The 21,167-nt window shown below is 37.2% G+C and overlaps 1 protein-coding gene across 2 annotated transcripts in view; it reads left to right on the top strand.

The window, feature by feature from the left end:
• PPP1R42 (protein phosphatase 1 regulatory subunit 42) overlaps window positions 1-21,167 on the top strand; it is a 50,357-nt gene that overhangs the window by 20,807 nt on the left and 8,383 nt on the right. For both annotated transcript variants that reach the window (XM_065895510.1, XM_065895509.1), the window contains 2 exons: window positions 14,000-14,117; window positions 15,990-16,121. In XM_065895510.1, the coding sequence (XP_065751582.1) occupies window positions 14,000-14,117; window positions 15,990-16,121 (250 nt within the window). The remainder of the gene's footprint in view (window positions 1-13,999; window positions 14,118-15,989; window positions 16,122-21,167) is intronic.

Raw genomic sequence — 21,167 nt, 5'->3', positions numbered from 1 at the left:
ACTGTGTTTTTTGCGTATTTCAGAACAGAGTATTTAACAGGTGTTTGCATTGTTTTTTCTTGTAACCAAAGCCCCACATACCTGTTAGAAACTTCTTTCCATGTTATGGATTGAGAAATTTCAGGCTTTTCATGAAATACTTCCCCATACCTGAAATTTCAGTATATAAACTAAAGGACAAGAGAAGGGAAAATTAAAAGGCTAAAACACCTTAAAAACAAAGTTAGAGGGGACACGTTTAATTTGTTAAGAAGTTGAACCAGAGAGGCTATGGCTCAAAAATCACAGCTCTGTGTCTATTAAATAAATCATATTAAATAAATCTATTAAATAAATCATATTTATAAGTAAAAACATTGCCACAAAGAAAACTCCAAGCCCAGATGGCTCCATTGCTGTATTCTATCATATACTTAAAAAGGAAATTATATCAAAATTACAAAAACTACTTCAGAAAAATAGATAAGCAGGGAATACTTCTCAACTCCTGTTATCAGGCTAGCATCACCCTATCCCCAACACTATTGCAAGAAAACTACAATGAATAAAATAAATAAAAGCAATATCCCTCATGAACATAGATTCACAAGTCCCTACCAAAATATTATCAAATAAAAGCCAGCAATATAGGACTTCCCTGGTGGCGCAGTGGTGAAGAATCCAGCTGCCAATGCAGGGGACACAGGTTCGAGCCCTGGTCTGGGAAGATCCCACATGCTGCGGAGCAACTAAGCCCATGCACCACAACTACTGAGCCTGAGCTCTAGAGCCCACGAGCCACAACCACTGAGCCCACGAGCCACAACTACTGAGCCTGCCTGCCACAACTACTGAAGCCCGCGCGCCAGGAGCCCGTGCTCTGCAACAAGAGAAGTCACTGCAATGAGAAGCCCGCGCACCGCAAGGAAGAGTAGCCCCCACTCACCGCAACTAGAGAAAGCCCACGCGCAGCAACAAAGACCCAATGCAGCCAAAAATAAATTAAGTTTTAAAAAAAGTCCAGCAATATATAAAAAGATTATCCATAATGACCAAGTGAGATTTATCCCAGAAATCAAAGATTGGTTTGACGTTCAAAAAATCAACGTGGGGCTTCCCTGGTGGCGCAGTGGTTGGGAGTCCGCCTGCCGATGCAGGGGACATGGGTTCGTGCCCCGGTCCGGGGGGATCCCACGTGCTGCGGAGCGGCTGGGCCCGTGAGCCATGGCCGCTGAGCCTGCGCGTCCGGAGCCTGTGCTCCGCGACGGGAGAGGCCACAGCAGTGAGAGGCCCACGTACCGCAAAAAAAAAAAAAAAAAAAAAAATCAACGTGATGGGGACTTCCCTGGTGGCACAGTGGATAAGACTTCATGCTCCCAATGCAGTGAGCCTGGGTTCGATCCCTGGTCAGGGAACTAGATCCCACATGCATGCCGCAACTAAGAGTTTGCATGCCACAACTAGGGAGCCCACCTGCCATAACTAAGGAGTCCACATACTGCAACTAAGGAGCCCGCCTGCCTCAACTAAGACCTGGTGCAACCAAATAAATAAATAAATATTTTAAAAAATCAATGTGATGCACCAAAAAAATTAAAGGAGAAATATTCTATGATCATCTCAATAGATGCACAAAATGCATTTTTAAAAGTTCAACAAATTATAAATAGAAGGGAACTTAACCTGATAATTGGCATTCATGTAAAATCAACAAAAATATCATACTTGATGATTAAAGACTGGATTCTTTCCCCCTCAAGACAAGGAGTAAAGCAAGGATGTTTACTCTGCTCTCTAGAAGGCTTAGCCAGTGCAATAGGCAAGAAAATGAAACAACACTCAGTTTGGAATGGAAGAAGTAAAACTATCTTTATCTGCTGACTACATGATAGGATATATATTTTAAATCACAAATCTACAAAAAGCTATTAGAACTTACAAATTTAGTAATGTCATAGGATACAAGGTCAATATGCAAAAAATCAATTCTCACATACTAGCAATGAACAACTGGAAAATGATATTTTTTAAAAATACCATTTACAATTTATGTCAAGAAAGATTAAATACTCAGTAATAAATTTACCAAAATACATGCAAGAGCTATAGAATAAAAACTATAAAATACTGGGAGAAATTAAAGAAGACCTAAATAAATGAAGAGAAATAACATTTTCATGGATTGGAAGACTATATTATTAAGGTGCTAATTCTTTCCAAATTAATGTATACATTCAACATAATCCCAGTCAAAATCCCAGCAGATTTTTTTTTAATTGACAAGCTGATTCTAAAATTTACATGATAATGCAAAGGACCTAAAATACCAAAACAATATTGGTAAAAAGAATTAATGTTGGAGAACTTACACTACCTGATTTCATGACTTTAACATTATAATAATCAAGACAGTGTGGTATTGGCATAGGATGGATACAGAGATCAAGGAAACAAATTAAAGACTTTATAAATAAATCTATACCTATGTTCAACTGATTTTTTTTTACAGAGGTTCTAAGATAATTCAATGAGGGAAGGATAATCTTTTCAACAAATGCTGGTAGAACAACTGGACATCCAAATAGTGAGCCTTCACCCTTCATACTATATACAAAAACTTACTCAAAATATAACATATCCAAATTTAGTTGCTAAAAAATAAAAGTTGTAGAAAAAAACATACATTTGAGTTCTTTAAAAGAACACAAAAAACATGACCTATAAAAAATTGATAAACTGGACTTCATCAAAATTTAAAACCTGCTTTTTGAAAAACATTATTAATGAAACAGTGAACCACAGAGAGAAAATATTAGCTATCATGTACCTGACAAACAATTTTTATCCAAAATATATTTTTAAAAACTCTTACAACTCTATGGTAAGAAGACAAGCAACACATTAAAAATGGGCTAAAGATTTCAACAAAAACTTACAAGAGAGCATATACTAATGGTCAATAAACAAAAAAAAGATACTCAGTATCATTATTCATCAGGGAAATACAAATTAAAACAAAGATGTGATACCACTACAGACCCACTAGAATGGCTAAAAATAAAAAGACTGGCAGTATCAATTTTGGATGAGGATGTGGGGCAACTGGAACCCTCATTCATTGCTGAGGAAAATGTAAAATGGTACAACCTTTTTGGGAAACAGTTTAACAGTTTCTTATAGAGTTAAAAATGCACTTACAAAAAAAAAAATGCACTTACCATATGACTCAGCAATCCCATTCTTAGGTATTTACCCAAGTGAAATGAAAACCTATGTTCACACAAATACCTGTATGCAAATATTTATAGTAACTTTATTTGTAATTTTGGAAACAACCAAATCTTCCTCAAATGGGAATGGAGAAACAAACTGTGTTCCATACAATGGGATATCACTCAGCAATAAAAAAGAATAAACTACTGATGCACACAACAACACGGATAAAAATCCGATTATACTGAGTGAAATAAGCCATACAAAAAAAAGAGTACATGCAGTATGACCCCATTTATATGAAACTCTTGAAAAGTAAAAACAAATGTATATAGTAACAGCAGATCAATGGCTGCCTGATGGGAATGGTAAGAGGCTGACTGGAAAGGGCCATAAGTGAATCTTTTGGGATGATGAAAATGTTTTTTTTTTTTAATTAATTAATTAATTAATTTTTATTTGGGGCTGTGTTGGGTCTTCATTGCTGTGCGTGGGCTTTCTCTAGTTGTGGCAAGTGGGGGCTACTCTTCGTTGCAGTGCGTGGACTTCTCATTGTCATGGCTTCTCTTGTTGCAGAGCAGGGGCTCTAGGCACGCAGGCTCAGTAGTTGTGGCTCGCGGGTTCTAGAGCTCAGGCTCAGTAGTTGTGGTGCAAGGGCTTAGTTGCTCCGCAGAATGTGGGTTCTTCCCAGGCCAGGGCTCGAACCCGTGTCCCCTGCATTGGCCGGTGGATTCTTAACCCCTGCACCACCAGGGAAGCCCGAAAATGTTCTTTCTTGATTATGGTGGTCATTGTATAGATGTACATGGTTTGGTCATTTAAATAAATGTATTCTGTCATATGTAAATTATAATTCAATAGTTAATTTTAATATTAGAAAAATTCTCCAGAACCAAAGGACATGAGTTTCCAGATTGAAACAGTCTCCCAAATGCCAGCACAGTGGATGAAAACTGACTCACACCCAGGTCTAGCCTTAAAAGTTTTTAGAACACCAGGAGTAAAGAGTTCCTAAAGGCTTCTACAGAGGAAAAGAGGATCATAATGCAAAGAATCAGAAATCAAAATGGAATCAGAATCATCAGACTTTTCAATCTGGAAGATAGTAGAATAATGTCTTCAAATTTTTGAGTTAAAAATATTCTCTATCTAGAATTATATATTCAGTCAATTTTTCAAGCAATTATGGAGGTATGAAACATTTTAAAAATGCAAGGTTTCAAAAAATGTATGTCCCACATACGTTTTTTAGGCAGCTCTTGGAAAATGTGTTCCACCTAAACAGGGGAGGAAAATAGGAAAAGGGAAGACATGGGATCTAGGAAACAGAAGAAAGGTTAAGGAAATTCCCAGAAAGAATCTGAAGGGAATTTGAAGTGAAGGAATGTCCTAGGAAAACATCTACTAGGAAAACAGGTTGCCTCAGGCTGAACTGGTGATAAATACATAGAAAACTAAGCAAATAAATAACCAACCAATTTTTAACTCTAGGGAAAATAAGAAACAACCATAGTGCATTATGTGGTTTAGCTCTGAACAATACTTAAGTGATCTTAGTAATATGGTCAATGGATATTAATCTTATTAATTTAAGTATAACTCTGTTGACAGGATGGAGGAAGGGAAGAGTCGTAGGGGTTGGAGTAATACTTATGAAAACTAAATCATCATCTTCCATAGTAGGAATTCAGTAAATACCTAAGATTTAAAAATCAATAAACAGCAGTTGTTATTTAGCAATGTGGAAGTAAGTGTGCATAGAAATAGCTGAAGTGGGACTTCCCTGGTGGTCCAGTGTAAAGAATACGCCTTGCAATGCAGGGAACGTGGGTTCGATCCCTGGTTGGGGAACTAAGATCCCACATTCCATGGGGCAACTAAGCATGCCCACCACAACTACTGAGCTCGCGCACCTTAACTAGAGACCCAACCCTGCATGCCGCAAACCACAGAGCCCATGGGCTCTGGAACCCGCACGCCACAACTACAGAGCCCACACGCCCTGTAGCCTGCATGCCACAACTAGAGAAGAGAAAAAGCGCACGCCATGACTAGAGAGAAGCCCACGTGCCGCAACGAAAGATCCCGCATGCCTCAAGGAAGATCCCGCCTGCTGCTGCTAAGACCTGATGCAGCCAAAAATAAATAAAAATAAATAAAATGTATGTTTTTTAAAAAAAAAAAGAAAGAAAGAAACAGCTGAAGAAGTTGAATGTGGTTTTGTTTTAAGCCCAAAGGTACTCTTTACTTTTTGTTATAAACCCTATGGTCTTATTTGATTCTTTAACTGTGTTGATTGTATTGCTTTGATTAAAAAAAAACATAATTTAAAAAACAGTGAATGGCTGGTAAGGAACAAATGGTTAATATCATTGTTATTGTATATCACCATATCCCCCATTAGACTGAGAGCCTTTAAGAGCAAGGAATTTTTGTTGATTTCAGGATTCCCTAGAGCTCAGCCCAGTGCCTGGCACATAGTAGACACCTACTACATGTTTATAAAATGAATGAATACAAGAACAATTTAAAATATTCAACTATCTGGGGAAGGAATGCAAACCATTTAGCAAGTTCCAGAGGCTGGGATAAGCCAAAAGTTGCTTTTCCCTCCCATAGAGAAAAGATATTCAGGGAGTGAGGATGAAATCTGAAGTTCTTTTACTTCCAGCAAGAAGACACAAGCAATTAAAAATGCCTAGACACAGCTTCTTGGAAGCCTGAATATAGACTTGCCTAGGGGTCATCGGAAGTGTGCTTTTGTGGTCCATTTTAAATCATCCTCTGAAGGCTTAGTCAAAGGACATGAATGTTAGCATCAGAATATTAACTTATTTCTCTGTATTTATTCCTGGGATCAATGTCTCCATTTTTTGGATTTAAATTTTCCATTCTTTATACTCATTGATTGAAGTTGCCCAAAAGCTGCTGACATCAAACCCTGTGCCATGGGAGAGAAAGCTCAATGTGCCATACATAAAGTCGCTGACATCCATCCTAACTAAGAGTCTTCAACAACAGACAGCTTTGTGCCATGGGGAAAAAGAAGTGGACGTCATTAGAGAATTCTAACAAAACCACTATAATTACCAGAGGTTTTTAGCACTTAGACCAGCTGCCTTTAAATGGCCATTGTAGGTTCCTCATATGCATCTACAGAAAATACATGAAAGAAGAAAAAAATGAAAAAAATAATGATCACTTAGGATGGTTGCATAAGGACCTGGAAGAAGCTGGGCCAAGTGGCTTCTGTCCTTCCTGCTGTTTGGGATTTCATTTCCTTCCCTCTCACTTCTACAGACTCACAGCTGCCAAGGACTCCTTCCCCCAAGATCCTCTAACCCTGCCATCATCTCTCCTATTCCCTAGTCCAAAGTCCAGGGCAGAGACTTGGGGTGGGGGAGGAGAAGGTGAGAATGGCAGAGGAGTAGAGGAAAAAAATAGAAGGTAAATCCTGTCTTTCCTCTCTTTCTCTATGTCTGCAGCACCTCTAATCAGCAAATTTTTCAAAACAGTTCCATATAATTTCTTGTTTAAAATTCTTATCCTGCTTCTAAACCATTCAATCATGCATGCATTCATTATTTCTTCTTCTTCATTCATTCAAAACACCTACCATGTGGCAGCACTTGCTAGACAATGGGGGAGACAATAGTGAGCAAAAAACAGATACAGGGCTTCCCTGGTGGCGCAGTGGTTGAGAGTCCACCTGCCAATGCAGGGGACATGGGTGCGTGTACCGGTCCAGGAAGATCCCACATGCCGCGGGGCGGCTGGGCCCGTGAGCCATGGCCGCTGAGCCTGCACGTCCGGAGCCTGTGATCCGCAACGGGAGAGGCCACAACAGTGAGAGGCCCGCGTACCGCAACAACAACAACAAAAAAAACCAGATACAGTCCATGGACTCAAAGAGCTCTTGGCATTGAGAGGAAGAGAAACGTTAAGCACGTAATTACCCCAAAACAAAAGTAAAACTGCATCCGTGGCAAGTGCAACAAAGGAGAAGTATGTTGCTCTGAAAGCCTGTAACTGGGGGATTTGCCTTAGGGAGCCCAGTGAAGGCTTCCCTTAGGAAGGTATTGCTGAGCTGACCTCTGAGAGAACAGAAGGGCTTACCAGGTAAAGAGAATAACATGTGCAAAGGCCCTGGGGCAGGTAAGAGTATGACAAAGATGAGGAAAGAGAAGCAGAGACAGTAAAGATGAAGCATAGCGCAAATAGAGGCTGGTGGGCAGATGAGCTGCATAGGCCATGATAGAGAGTTTTGTCTTTATCCAAGAACAGTAGGGAGCCACTGAAGGTGTTTAAGCCAGGGGTGATGTAATTATAGATTAGCATTTTAAAAAGATCAGTGTGGAGAATAGACTGAAAGAGGCCAGGCTGGTTAGGAAGTGAGAGATGGTGGAAACTTGAACAGGTAAAAATGAAGTGAGCCGACAGACTGGAAATCTGTTTAGGAAGTAAAGTGGACAAGACTTGATGGTGAGTTGGATATAGGGAGTGTGGAAGAGGGAGAGGTCAAGAATGGTTCCATAGCTTTGCCTTGAACAACGGAAAATAGGGAACTCAAGAGTCAGGTTTAGGGGAGAGAGAGATCATGAGTTTTGGTCATATAGAATCTGAGGTGTCTTTGAACTGTTCTAGAGAAAATATCAGTAAGACAATTGGTTATATGACGCCAGAGCTCAGTGGACAGAAGAATGTGGGAGTCTTCAGCATATTGGTTAAGTGGCCACTGAAACTGTCATCATGGATGAGATTGTCTAGATAGGAGAGGAGACAGTGTACGATAAAATGCTCAATGTGGCTTCCCACAAAATCTGGTTCTTCCTCTCACATACAGATGACCCTTCCTTCCTTGGTGTAATAGATGTTTTACTATTTCCATCAATTTGGCCATCCTTTTTCTGTAAAGGGTCTGCTTATAAATGGAGAAGGTGGTGGGTTACAGGAGAAAAAAGTTTTTCTAACCATGACTTTACATTCTTCTGTGGTCCATGGAAGAAAAACACTGTTTGAAAGGAATAAGTGTAGATTATAGAAAAGGATGCAAGAGAACTGATGGTCTGCTGCAGGGACACCTACTTCTGTCCCCAAAGGGTGCTCCACTGCTGGGGAAACATGGTGGTAAATTACAGGGAGGTTTTATTGCACTATCACTGCACAGATATTCTTTGGGCTTTTTCTTGACTAAATATTTTTATGGGCTGATTCAGGCAACAGTCCACCAGGCATAGCACTGTTTTTTTTTTTTTTAACAAGATGTGTTCTCCATTCTCAAAAGCAACTTTTAGGAAGCATCCTGTTTATATACTGGGGATTTCTAGGGCCAGAGGTTTGTTATTTGTGGGTCAAAGATTCATGCAGGATCCAGGGAGCCTGCAAGAAAAGTCATAAAGGGTGTGGTCAATAGGGTAAGTTGCTCCAAAGAATGAGACTAAGAAAGTCCGGGGAGTTCCCTTGTGCTCCAGTGGTTAAAACTCCACACTCCCAAAGCAGGGGGTGCTGGGTCGATATCTGGTCAAGGAACTAAGATCCCACATGCAGTGCGGTGCGGCCAAAAAAAAAGTCAGAAATTGACAATGTGTAGCTCAATGATAATGTTAGCAGTGCCTGACCAAAAGCACCAGGCTGCAGGAGTGCCCAGTGACTGAGGAAGCAGAGGCAGTGACCTAGACTCTTATAACTCCAAATGTGGTCCTAGAACCAGCAGCATCAGCATCAGAAATGCAGAGTCTCAGCTTCTGCCCCAGACCTAATAAAATCAAAACCTGCATTTAAACAAGATCTCTAGGTGATTTGTAAGGACATAAAAGTTTGAGAAGAACTGGTCTGGACTCAAGAAGTGTAGTGATGGTATGTAAGAGGATAAAAGCCAGAGGTGAGGGATAGACTGGAAATGGAAATGCAAGAGAAAGATGATCCCTAGAGGAGGAGGCCTGTGGAGAGGGGAAGGGATAGAGAGAACTGATTAATTTGGGAAAAGAGGTGGGACTTTTCCTTTGTTAATAAAAATCGGAAAGAAGAATGGAAGAGGAAGTGTGAGACCAAAGGCAGATAACTGAGAAAACTGTGCTTGATGACTCAGCTCTCCCCAATAAAACTGGTGGCAAAACCAATCACTGAGGAGGAAAAAAAAAGGTTGTAAGTCAAATACTTCATACTTTAGAAACTCCCTTCTTTAACTCTACGGCTCTAGTTTCAATGATATTTATTTTTGATTAACATTTCTTTCCTTTTTTTTCTGTAACTCCTTTAAATAAGCATGCAGCAATGTATTAAAATATTAAATTCTTTAATAACTATAATAACTATAATAAATAACTATAATAAAACTTGGAGTTCTACAAGTAGCTTGATGAGCCATGAACTTTTCTAGGGCCAACATTATATATCTTGCTGACACTATTAGGTCAAATATCATGGTTGCAAAAATGTATAAAAACTTAAAAGAAAAAAATTTTAATCTTTACCTATAGTTTTTATTTCTGCAAAGTTTGCTAAATCAATAAAATGATCTGAAAAGTTCATCTCACAGTCATATGTATCAGTGATTTACTTCATTGGTTTTCTGATGACCATTTATCATGAGGTAAAGCATCTTAGAATGAATGGTGGAAATCAAAAATTTGACATGCTTGCCTCTTAAATAAACTAAATATTTGATTTATAAGACACAAATGAACAAACCACTACAGCCTGTCATGTTTTTCCAGTTTCTAATTTATTCAACCTCTGCTCAATATTGATCCTGACAAGCAGAGTAACCCAAAGATAAATTTATTCACTCCACAGCTTAGTCAGGAACAAGCCAAAAATTATAGATTTTCCCAGGCAGATGATGACAGGCAGTCAGGGGGATGACAAATGGCTGTCTTTAGATTTAGTTAGGACAGTTGGGCTAGACATTTCCGATAAAGATTGGAGCACTCTGGTCCAATACAGGTTCATCAACAGCCATCATTAATTGTAGAGAGAGCACTGCCAGTGCAGCAGGCTCCTATACAGGAGCTGAGGCACCAATCCTGCATGGGAAATAGAATTGGCTCTTTAGTATTTTGCAGCACTCCTCTAAGTGATAGCGTGACATGATCATTTATCATACAGAGACTGTCCAGAAAAGTGTCTGCTCCCTTTAGTAACTTATTGAAGGGCAGAAAAGTGAAAGCATTAAAGACAGGAAGGCAATGAACAACCAGAGCGTATCCAAAGACTAATCATATTGCAGCACAGGATTAGTTTAGTCTTAAATAAACATACACTGGAAGGAGTATGTTGAGGATAATTTATCAAGTGAGGAACAATTAACAAAAATCTACAGGATTCTTTTTATCTATATAAATTTAAAGTTCTCTTACTGCTATTATTAACTTTTGGATGATGGGCATCATATTCAACGATGTACAAAGATGCAATGCACAATTCCATCCTTAGAGTTTTTTAAACCAAGAGAAATACAGTGAAACTCTCACATAAAATAATTATGGCTGTATCAAAAGCTGTGGAACAAATGCTGTGAAGAGGGCATAATCCAGGGCCCAGGACTGAAGGATGAAGTTACAACTTCTGAAGAGAGCTTTCTTTTATGAAGTCAATTACTTGTCAGTGGATCAGAAGCTTATTCTCCCTTACAACAATTTTTGCTCTCTGCTGACCAAAATTAAGAGAAAGGGAATTAACTGAGCGGTGGCAGAGCAGGCAAAGAGGAAGAGAATTAACACATGTATTCTTTACCTGCTTTGTTCCACGCACTTTATATCCCACAACAACAAATGAGGATACAGACTTGCATAAGGTCAAATAGTAAGAAGCAATGTCAGAAAGTTTAGGGTTGACTGTATATTTTTAAAACAAGTCCTTATATTTTTCACATAAATTATTTATTTGAATACATTAGAGTCTAGCACAGAACTTAGCCCATGACTCAATAAATATCTGATGAATAATGAAGTAGGCAGAACTCGAGACACCATTTTATATACAAAGACATTGGTCTCAGCAAGATTAAAGTGCTCTGCAGTGGGTTCTGGACATCTGGCTGTTCTTCTAATTATTCCCCAAAAGACAGCATTTCTTCATGTAGATGCAGGCACATATCTGGATGTTCCATATTTGTTACCTCCTGGATATGAAAGTTTGGGAAGGATTTTTAATATATACAAGGGAACTGCTTTCAAAGCTTCATAGTAAGAAAAAAATTTTTTCTAAAACCTAAAGAGTAAATGCAGTCTTATCATAAGAAAAATTTCCAAAAGTGGAAAAATGAAATATCTAAGCAACAGTAAACATGGATCAAGCAAAGAATAAGATGGAAGGTATAAATAGTTAAATTAAATGGATATACAAAGCTGAATGGTAACAAGCTTTGAAGGTGAGGAAATGCTATGGGGAATAAAAATACCAGGCAATGCATTATCAATTACTTTCAGCTTTGCAATTAAGAATATGTATGAATTAATCCATAACTTTTATTTCCCAATTTTCCCTTACACCCTATGATAAGTTTGGTCTTGGCTTGAGGAAAACAGATAAAAGAATCATAGGTGTTTGTCTGCTGCTATCCTCTGGAACTTTTACTAACTTTGAAATCCTCATACCCATATTCTAAAGAAATGCAATCCTCCTGGATGTGTACAACATCACATATACGGCAGTGCTCTGACAACCAGAAAGCTCTCCACAGAATTAGTTATTATCAGTATTTATTATTAATATTAGCAAAACATTTGCTTTAAAGTAATGTTTTTGCCCTACTGAAGGTATTTTTCCTTTTTTTATTTTTCTGCCTGTGGCCACTGAATATTTACAAATCAATCATGGGCTATAGAGTAAAAAGAGTTTTTCCATTACTTGTTTTGAGTAATTCTTTACAGATTAAGTTTGGGGCATATATTGATATAAGAAATAAAGTATAAAGTATATTTCACTTCCATTAAATAGTAGCTAAGGGAGTTCCCTGCTGGCGCAGTGGTTAAGAATCGCCTGCCAGCTCTATTTACAATAGCCAGGACATGGAAACAACCTAAGCGCCCATCATCGGATGAATGGATAAAGAAGATGTGGCACATATACACAATGGAATATTACTCAGCCTTAAAAAGAAATGAAATTGAGCTATTTGTAATGAGATGGATAGACCTAGAGTCTGTCATACAGAGTGAAGTAAGTCAGAAAGAAAAAGACAAATACCGTATGCTAACACATATATATGGAATTTAAGGGAAAAAAATGTCATGAAGAACCTAGGGGTAAGATAGGAATAAAGACGCAGACCTACTGGAGAACGGACTTGAGGGTATGGGGAGGGGGAGGGGTGAGTTTTGACAGGGCGAGAGAGAGTCATGGACATATACACACTAACAAACGTAGTAAGGTAGATAGCTGGGGGGAAGCAGCCGCAAGGCACAGGGATATTAGCTCAGTGCTTTGTGACAGCCTGGAAGGGTGGGATGGGGAGAGTGGGAGGGAGGGAGACGCAAGAGGGAAGACATATGGGAACATATGTATATGTATAGCTGATTCACTTTGTTATAAAGCAGAAACTAACACACCATTGTAAAGCAATTATACCCCAATAAAGATGTTTAAAAAAAAAAAAAAAAAGAATCGCCTGCCAATGCAGGGGACACGGGTTCGAGCCCTGGTCCAGAAGGATCCCACATGCCGTGGAGCAACAAAGCCCATGTGCCACAACTACTGAGCTTGCGATCTAGAGCCTGCGAGCCACAACTACTGAGCCCACATGCCACAACTACAAGTCCACATGCCTAGACCCTATGCTCTGCAATAAGAGAAGCCACTGCAATGAGAAGCCCGCGCACCGCAACGAAGAGCAGCCCCTGCTCTCTGCAACTAGAGAAAGCCCGCGCACAACAACAAAGACCCAACGCAGCCAAAAATAAATTAATTAATTAATTTTAAAAAATAGATAAAGTAAAATATACACATAAAAAATGAGGAAGGGGAGAAAGCAAGAAAAGGAATGAGAGAAAAACAAGGCATTGGAGACAGAGATATTGGATTGAAAAAAAATTCAAATAGGGAGAGAGAGGAGGTGAAGAGGGCAAACTGAGACAGCTGGTTCTTAAAGGCGATCAATCTGTTTTTCTCACATTTATTTGGATTTTCAACCATGGAATAACTTAATTATTCCTTTAAATATCAATAAGCTGATATTCTTATGAGCTATTAAAACATGCAAATGTTTATGATGTATATACAACAAAACTGTACCTACAGTATGATGACAATTAAAAAGGAAATCCCTATGCTCAAAAAGAAAACTAGAAGGATACATAACATATTAAAAGTGATCTTTGGGTGATAAGCACACAAGTTTTTTTCTTTTCTCCTATTTTCCCCTTTGATATTTTTTTAACAGATTTTTAAAAAGAAAAAGCAACAATAAATATTACTTGTAATGTCAATGGACTGCTTACTTACTACTCCATAATGGCCTTAATCTGTAAACTTCCATAAGCTCCACTAAGAACAAGGCATCTTCTGTAGCATGGATAGCCAGAGGCAAAGTGGTTTCTGAGCTGCAGGTTGGGTCCATTTAAGGGAGTGTGACAGTAGAGTTCTGTGGCCCCCAACTCAGGACCCTACTTTTTGCCTCATCTTTAGTCCTCCCTATTAATAGTATAGACTATTTTATCAAAGAAACATTTATTGTAACCTAAGTACCTGGCACTGAGCTAGAACTCCATGGAAAACAGTAATTACCTTTTAAAACAGTTAACTGACATGAAAGAAATATTGATAATATGAAATACCTGTGTCTTGCTTTTTTCTTCTCTAACGATAGGATTTGGAGTGTTTACTGAACAAGTTGATGAAGCTGTGGAAAATGGATCTAAACAGAAATCCTGTTTGTCTCAAACCGAAATACAGAGATAGACTGATATTGGTGTCCAAATCACTGGGTACATGTTTATATTATATTAATATGATTTTCTTAGAGAAAGAGAGCTGGTTAACTCTTTAGTTAATTTATCAGCAAGCCTTCAGAAATATGAATATGACATCTGGATCTACAAAAATGGTCAACTTTAAATTTGATATTTTAATAAAAGCAAAAGTTAAAATTGAGAACTAAAATGTGAAAAAGATCTGCTGTTCAGAAATAATTAAGACATCAGACACTCTTTCTTTAAAAAGAAAATGTGGCTGTTACCAACAAAAATGGTTAGTCATAAATGTGTAGAACTTGCTGGCTGTTTGCCAAATTTTCACTGGCACAAATCCTCTAAAGATCTGGAGACTCTTGGTTCCGTAGATAAAATTGATCAAGGTTTTCATTGCTTGACACTTGCCAAATAGCACCTTAAGAACATACAGGAGTTCCTTTCATTTGAAAGGGGAGAAGGTGGGGAGTCCCTTTATGAGATCCATACAAATAATAACATTCCTGAATCCGCACTATTTAAGGGGAAATGGACCAATGCTCTTCAATAGGTACCAAGTTATACAGTACCAGAGAGATAATCACTGCCCTCTCACAGAGGAGATTTGTGAGAGTGTTTCTATGACATGCTGTACTTGAGTATAAAAACTAATGTATGGCAAAACCACTTTAAAGCTCATAGCTATAGTAAACCTTGGTTAATCATAATGCTAGTATAGTGGTTCTCTTGGGGGAAAGAGGGGATGACAGAAGGTATATCAGAAACATCCAAGACGATTTTTCAAAACACGTATGTGAGAGTCACACCTTACCTACCCTCTACCCCACCAGCCAAGAGTAGGAAACAGAGAATACACAGGAATAACAGTCATGTATATTTTTAAAGGTAAATTACTCGTATATTTGTACTTGGAATACTATCAGTCATTAAAAATTGTGTTTAAAGAAAGACGTGGTAAAATGCTCACAATACAATATTAAAAAGTAAGATGTGATACTGTATAAATAGAGAATTCCATTTTTATATAATACACACATATACACACAATACACACCTAGAAAACAAAACAATGCTAAGAAATATACTAAAGTGTTATCCGTGGTTGTCAGTGATTAGTTCTGGTTGTGGAATACAGGCAATGTTTTGTTTTCTCCATTTCTTTGAATTTTCCAAATCTTACAACACACAAACTTATTTAATATGCTCAATTTTCAAAACTTTTTAAAAAAACAAAATGTAAAGATAACTGAAATCTCACTTCATAGAACGAAGAGGCCAGCTATGCGATTATTCCTATTATATCCTATATCTTAGGATATAATAAGCATTATTAATGTATGTATTTTTAAAATACCATGTTACATATTAAAACTTCTTAATGAAATTAACATAAAATATATTTTACTTTTTCCTATGAATAATCATAGAATTATTTAAATGAATAGATAACATTTTTGTTGAATATGACGTTTTTGTTTTTTAAAATACTTTATGATCCAAGAAGGGTGACCATACATCAAATTGTTTATAATGATTACCTTTGTTAGTGATGGGAAGGAGAGATATGGATAGTAATTACAGAGCCTTTTTATGTTTTTTCCATCATGTTTCAGTTGTTTATAATACGCACATATTCTTTTTGAAATCAGAAAAAATAATTAAAAATAAATAAAAGCTCAACAAAAACAGAAGCTGTGTAAATAAGGTATTTTAAAAATAAATTTATTTCAGCCTATTGTGTAGCTGTTCATGTGTCCTAAACCAGAGGTATATATATTGTATGTGTATACATAATATTTATATATTGTATTTATAATGTTCATGCTGTATTGATACATAACATTTATAGCATTTATATACTACATTTTTAAACATATATATTTTCTCTAGAATTTCTTGATGGAAAAGAAATTAAAAATATGGAAAGACAATTCCTAATGAATTGGAAAGCATCCAAAGATGCCAAGAAAATCAGCAAAAAAAGGAACAGTAAGAACGAGGATATAAGTAACTCACACATAAGTAAGTAGACTGTCATTCATTAGTTAATCACTTCTACTAGCAAAGAGAATATTCTACTCAACAAAAAAAATACCAGAAATAAGGGGGATTTGTGGGTACATGCATGTGTGTATAAGTGCTCCAAGGCACATAACTATAGAATGGAATGGAGAATATTTGTAATTTTTGAATTCTGAAATTGTGTGTTTTAAGATTTTGTGTTCACATTAATATTAGAATCCTTGTTACAAAATTAAAAATTAAGCTTTGCATTATCAAAAAGTCTTAAAAACAATGTTGTTATGAACTAGCACTGAAAAAATAAGAAAAAGTGTGTTTATTTAAAAGTAGATACATTTTTATATAAACTATTTCTATTTAAGGTAAAGCAAATGGAACAAATATGGTGAAATGTACCCAACGTTAATTCTATTTTGTTAGATTTTTAGATCACAGTTGTAGCTATTATTATTTATCACTGATTCAATAAATAAAATAAAAATATATAAACAAACAAAAAAATAATGGGGGTTTGTTTAGATTTTTTATGGGCTTTTTTTTAACTTGTTTACAATTCCTAGGAAATTTTTCCTATAATTTTTATATATGAAAATGGTAGTTACCATATATGAAAAAAGCTATGTTTAGTTCATATTGAGTATAACTATGTCAGCTATATAAACAGAGAGCCATGAGGGTGGGGAAAAGTGTATAATTTTATATCTGGCAAAAGTGCATGACACTAGTTATGTAAATGGTGAAACAACAATCAGCTATGTAATTTGTGAAACAATTCACAAGTATATTTGTTTAGCAAAAGTGCAAAAATCACATTTTTCATCAGGATAAAAAATAAAAATGTATCACAACCACATATGTTCCCTATACTCTGTGGCCTGTCCTCTTCCTTAAGTACACACCCCAACATTTGAATATTTTGATTATAATATGTCTAAGGTTGTGTTACAAGGACACGCCAACCTCCCCTGCCTAACTAATGAAACTAAATGTAGCTCAGTATGATGTGTAACAATCATCTTTAGCATACTGGGGAGTATCCTAGAATTCACTCTTCACAGATTCTATAGTCCACAAGGCTGAAATGAGGCCCTTGCTCTGTTCCGTGACAGTGTTTGAACGCTAATGGTCTTCTAATTCCACAGCTAACAGGGGATGGAGACACAGAAAGAGGTGAGACCAGGGGAATAGGGAAACGGAAACCAAAACAGTGTAGTGAGGCTTTATGCATAGATAGCATATCCTAGGAGCTCTATCACTCTAGGACAAGGAGGTTGAGGTGAAGAGAAGCAGAGATGGAAAGCTCTGATGATTTTGCCATATTGTATCCCCTGAATATGAACTGTTAACATTATTTCAAAGAATTGGACTCTTTAAGCTGACGATATTCACATGAGTGATGATACTGTGTTGGCAATATGAACTTCTCAAGATCTAAAACCTATAAAATGGACAGGAGGCATTTCTCCTCCTCTGCTTATACCTGGCTGGCTGTGAAGGGCAAAACTAGACTCAGGATAAGGACTTGCATGTTTTCAGTATTACCCCAAAGATGCCAAAGTACCACGAAAGCAATGTTGAGAAAGAAGAACAAAGCCAAAGGGATCACACTCCCTGATTTCAAACTACAGTTGACCCTTGAATAGTGAGGAGGTTAGGGGTGCCGACCCTCCCCAAAGTCAAAAATCTGCATGTAACTTTACAGTCAGCCCTCCATATCCTTCGTTACGCATCCAAGGATTCAACCAACCTCAGATCGTGTAATACTGTAGTATATACTATAGAAAAAACTCCACATAAAAGTGGACTTGAGGAGTTCAAACCTGTGTCATTCAAGGGTATTCTACTGTATACTACAAAGCTACAGTAACCAAAACAGTATGGTACTGGCACAAAAATAGACAGATCAATGGAACAGAATAGAGAGACCAGAAATAAACCAACGCCTATATAGCCAATTAATCTACAACAAAGGAGGCAAGAATATGCAATGGGGAAAAGACAACCTCTTCATTAAATGGTGTGAGGAAGACTACACAGCTACATGCAAAAGAATCAAACTGGACCAGTTTCTCACACCATATACAAAAATAAACTCAAAATGGATTAAAGGCTTAAACGTAAGAGCTAAAACCATAAAACTCCTAGAAGAAAACATAGGCAGTGAGCTATTTGACACTGGTCTTAGCAATATTTTTTTGGATCTGTCTCCTCAGGCAAGGGAAACAAAAGCAAAAACAAACAAATGGGATTACATCAAACTCAAAAGCTTTTGCATAGCGAAGGAGACTACCAACATAGTGAAAAGACAGCCTACTGAATGGGAGAAGAAAGTTGCAAATGATAGGACTGATAAGGGGTTAATATCCAAAATACACAAAGAACTCATACAGCTCAGTATCAGAAAAAATAGCCCAATTAAAAAATGGGCAGAGGACCTGAATAGACATTTTTCCAAAGAAGATATACAGATGGTCAAGAGACACATGAAAAGATGCTCAACATCACTAATCATCAGGGTAATGCAAATCAAAACCACAATGAGATACCACCTTACACCTATCAGAATGGCAATTAGCAAAAAGACAACAAATAACAAGTGTTGGCAAGGATGTGGAGAAAAGGGAACCCTGGTGCACTGCTGGTGCAATTGTAAATTGGTGCAGCCATCATGGTAAACAGTACAGAAGTTCCTCAAAAAATTAAAAATAGAACTGTCATATGATCTAGCAATTTCACTTCTGGGTATCTACCCAAAGGAAACAAAAACATTAATTCAAAAAGATATACACACACCAATGTCCACTGCAGCATTATTTACAATAACCAAGATATGGAAGCAACCTAAGTATCCTTCAATAGAGGAACAGATAAAGAAGATTTGTGATATATACAATGGAATATTACTCAGCCATTAAAAATAAAATCTTACCATTTGTGACAACATGGATGGATATAGAGGGTATTATGCTAAGTAAAATAAGTCAGAAAGAGAAAGACCAACACTGAATGATCTCACTTATATGTGGAATCGAAAAAACGAAACAAAGAAAACAAAACAAAAACAGACTCAGAGAAGCAGTGGTTGCCGGGGAAGCAGGGTGAAAAAGGTGAAGGGGATTAAGAGGTAAACCTACAGTTATAAAATGAATAAGCCACAGGGACGTAATATACAACACAAAGAATATGGTCAACAATATTATAATAACTTTGCACGAGGACATATGGTTACTAGGCTTATGGTGGTCATCATTTCACAATGATACAAATGTCAAATCACTACATGGTACTCCTGAAGCTAGCAAGATATTGTACATCAACTATATTTCAATAAATAAATAAAGTGATTTCAGGCACACCTTGTTTTATTGTGCTTTACTTTATTGCGCTTCACAGATAATGCATTTTATACAAATTGAAGGTTTGTGGCAACACTTTGTCAAGCAAGTTAATTGGCGCCATTTTCCCAACAGCATTTCCAATAGACATACCTCCAAAGAAGACCTACAAATGGCCAACAGGTATATTTTTTAAATGCTCAATGTCACTAATCAACAGGGAAAGTCAAATCAAAAACACAATGATGGGACTTTCCTGGTGGTCCAGTGGCTAAGACTCTGTACTCCCAATGCAGGGGGCCTGGGTTCAATCCCTGGTCAGGGAACTAGATCCCACGTGCCACAACTAAGAGTTCACATGCTGCAACTAAAAAAAACATCCTGCATGCCGCAACTAAAAATCCTGCATGCCGCAACGAAGATCAAAGATCCCGCATGCCGCAACTAAGACGCAGCACAGCCAAATACATAAATAAATATTTTTTAAAAAAACACACAATGAGATACTTCCTTATACCTGTCAGGATGGCTATTATCAAATGACAAAAAAAAAAATGTTGGTGAGGACGTGGATAAAATTGGAACCCCTGCACACTGTCGGTGGGAATGCAAAATGGTGCAACCAATGTGAAAAACAGTATGGCAGTGCCTCAATATTTTAAAATAGAATAACCGTATGATCCAGCAATCCCACTTCTGACTATTTATCCAAAAGAACTGAAATCAGGATCTTGAAGACATGTTAACCCTCCTATGTTCACTGCAGTACTATTCACAATAGCCAAGATGTAGAAACCTAAATGTCCACTGACAGATGAGTGGATAAAGAAAATAAGGTATATACAAACAATGGAATACTATTCAGCCTTAAAAAAGGGAAATTCTGTAATATGAAACAATGTGGATGAACCTTGAGGACATTATGCTGAATGAAATAAGCCAGTCACAGAAGGACAAATATTGCATAATTCCACATATATGAGGTATCTAAAATAGTCTAATTCATAGAATCAAAGAGTGGAATGGTGGCTGCCCAGGGCTATGGGTGGTGGGAGAAATGGGGAGTTACTAATCAACAGACATAAAGTTTCAGTCAAGCAAGATGAATAAACTCTAGAGGTCTGCTGTACAAAGTTGCACCTAGAGTCAACAATAATGTATTTATTGTACACTTAAAAAATAAACAGGGTAGATTTCATGTTAAGTGTTTCTACCACAATTTTTTTAAAAAGTCATACAGAATGTTATATAGTACAGAAGCATCATTTCATACCTTGTTGTAGTTGCTATCATGATAATCATTAATAATTTAAAATGGAAAGCACTCCAGTCTAGGAAGCCAAGAAGAGGGGGCAAGGGAAGAAAAGAGAGCTAATATTTATTGTGCCAAACATTTCAGATATTTATGCGCACTACTGCTTTAATCATTTTAACTTGTGGGAAAGATAATTATTATATCCATTTTGCAGCTGAGAAAGCTGAGTTTTAGAAAGATGAAATAACTTGTCTAAGGTCACAAAGATAGCAGGGAGACAGTGATTAATCAGTTATCTGACTTCATCAAACAGCTTTGGCTTCTAGTGACCACTCTACTGATGACTGGCTGAATCATGCTTGGACCCAAGGATAATAATGTCTGCTCTACGTAGAAATTCACTTCAGTTTGGTGGGAATTTAGAAAAATCTGCAAATGTGTAAATATGTAAACATA

Source organism: Phocoena phocoena, chromosome 17, assembly GCF_963924675.1.
Source record: "Phocoena phocoena chromosome 17, mPhoPho1.1, whole genome shotgun sequence".
Taxonomy (NCBI): Eukaryota; Metazoa; Chordata; class Mammalia; order Artiodactyla; family Phocoenidae; genus Phocoena; species Phocoena phocoena.
This window is presented reverse-complemented; position numbering and strand designations above follow the sequence as displayed.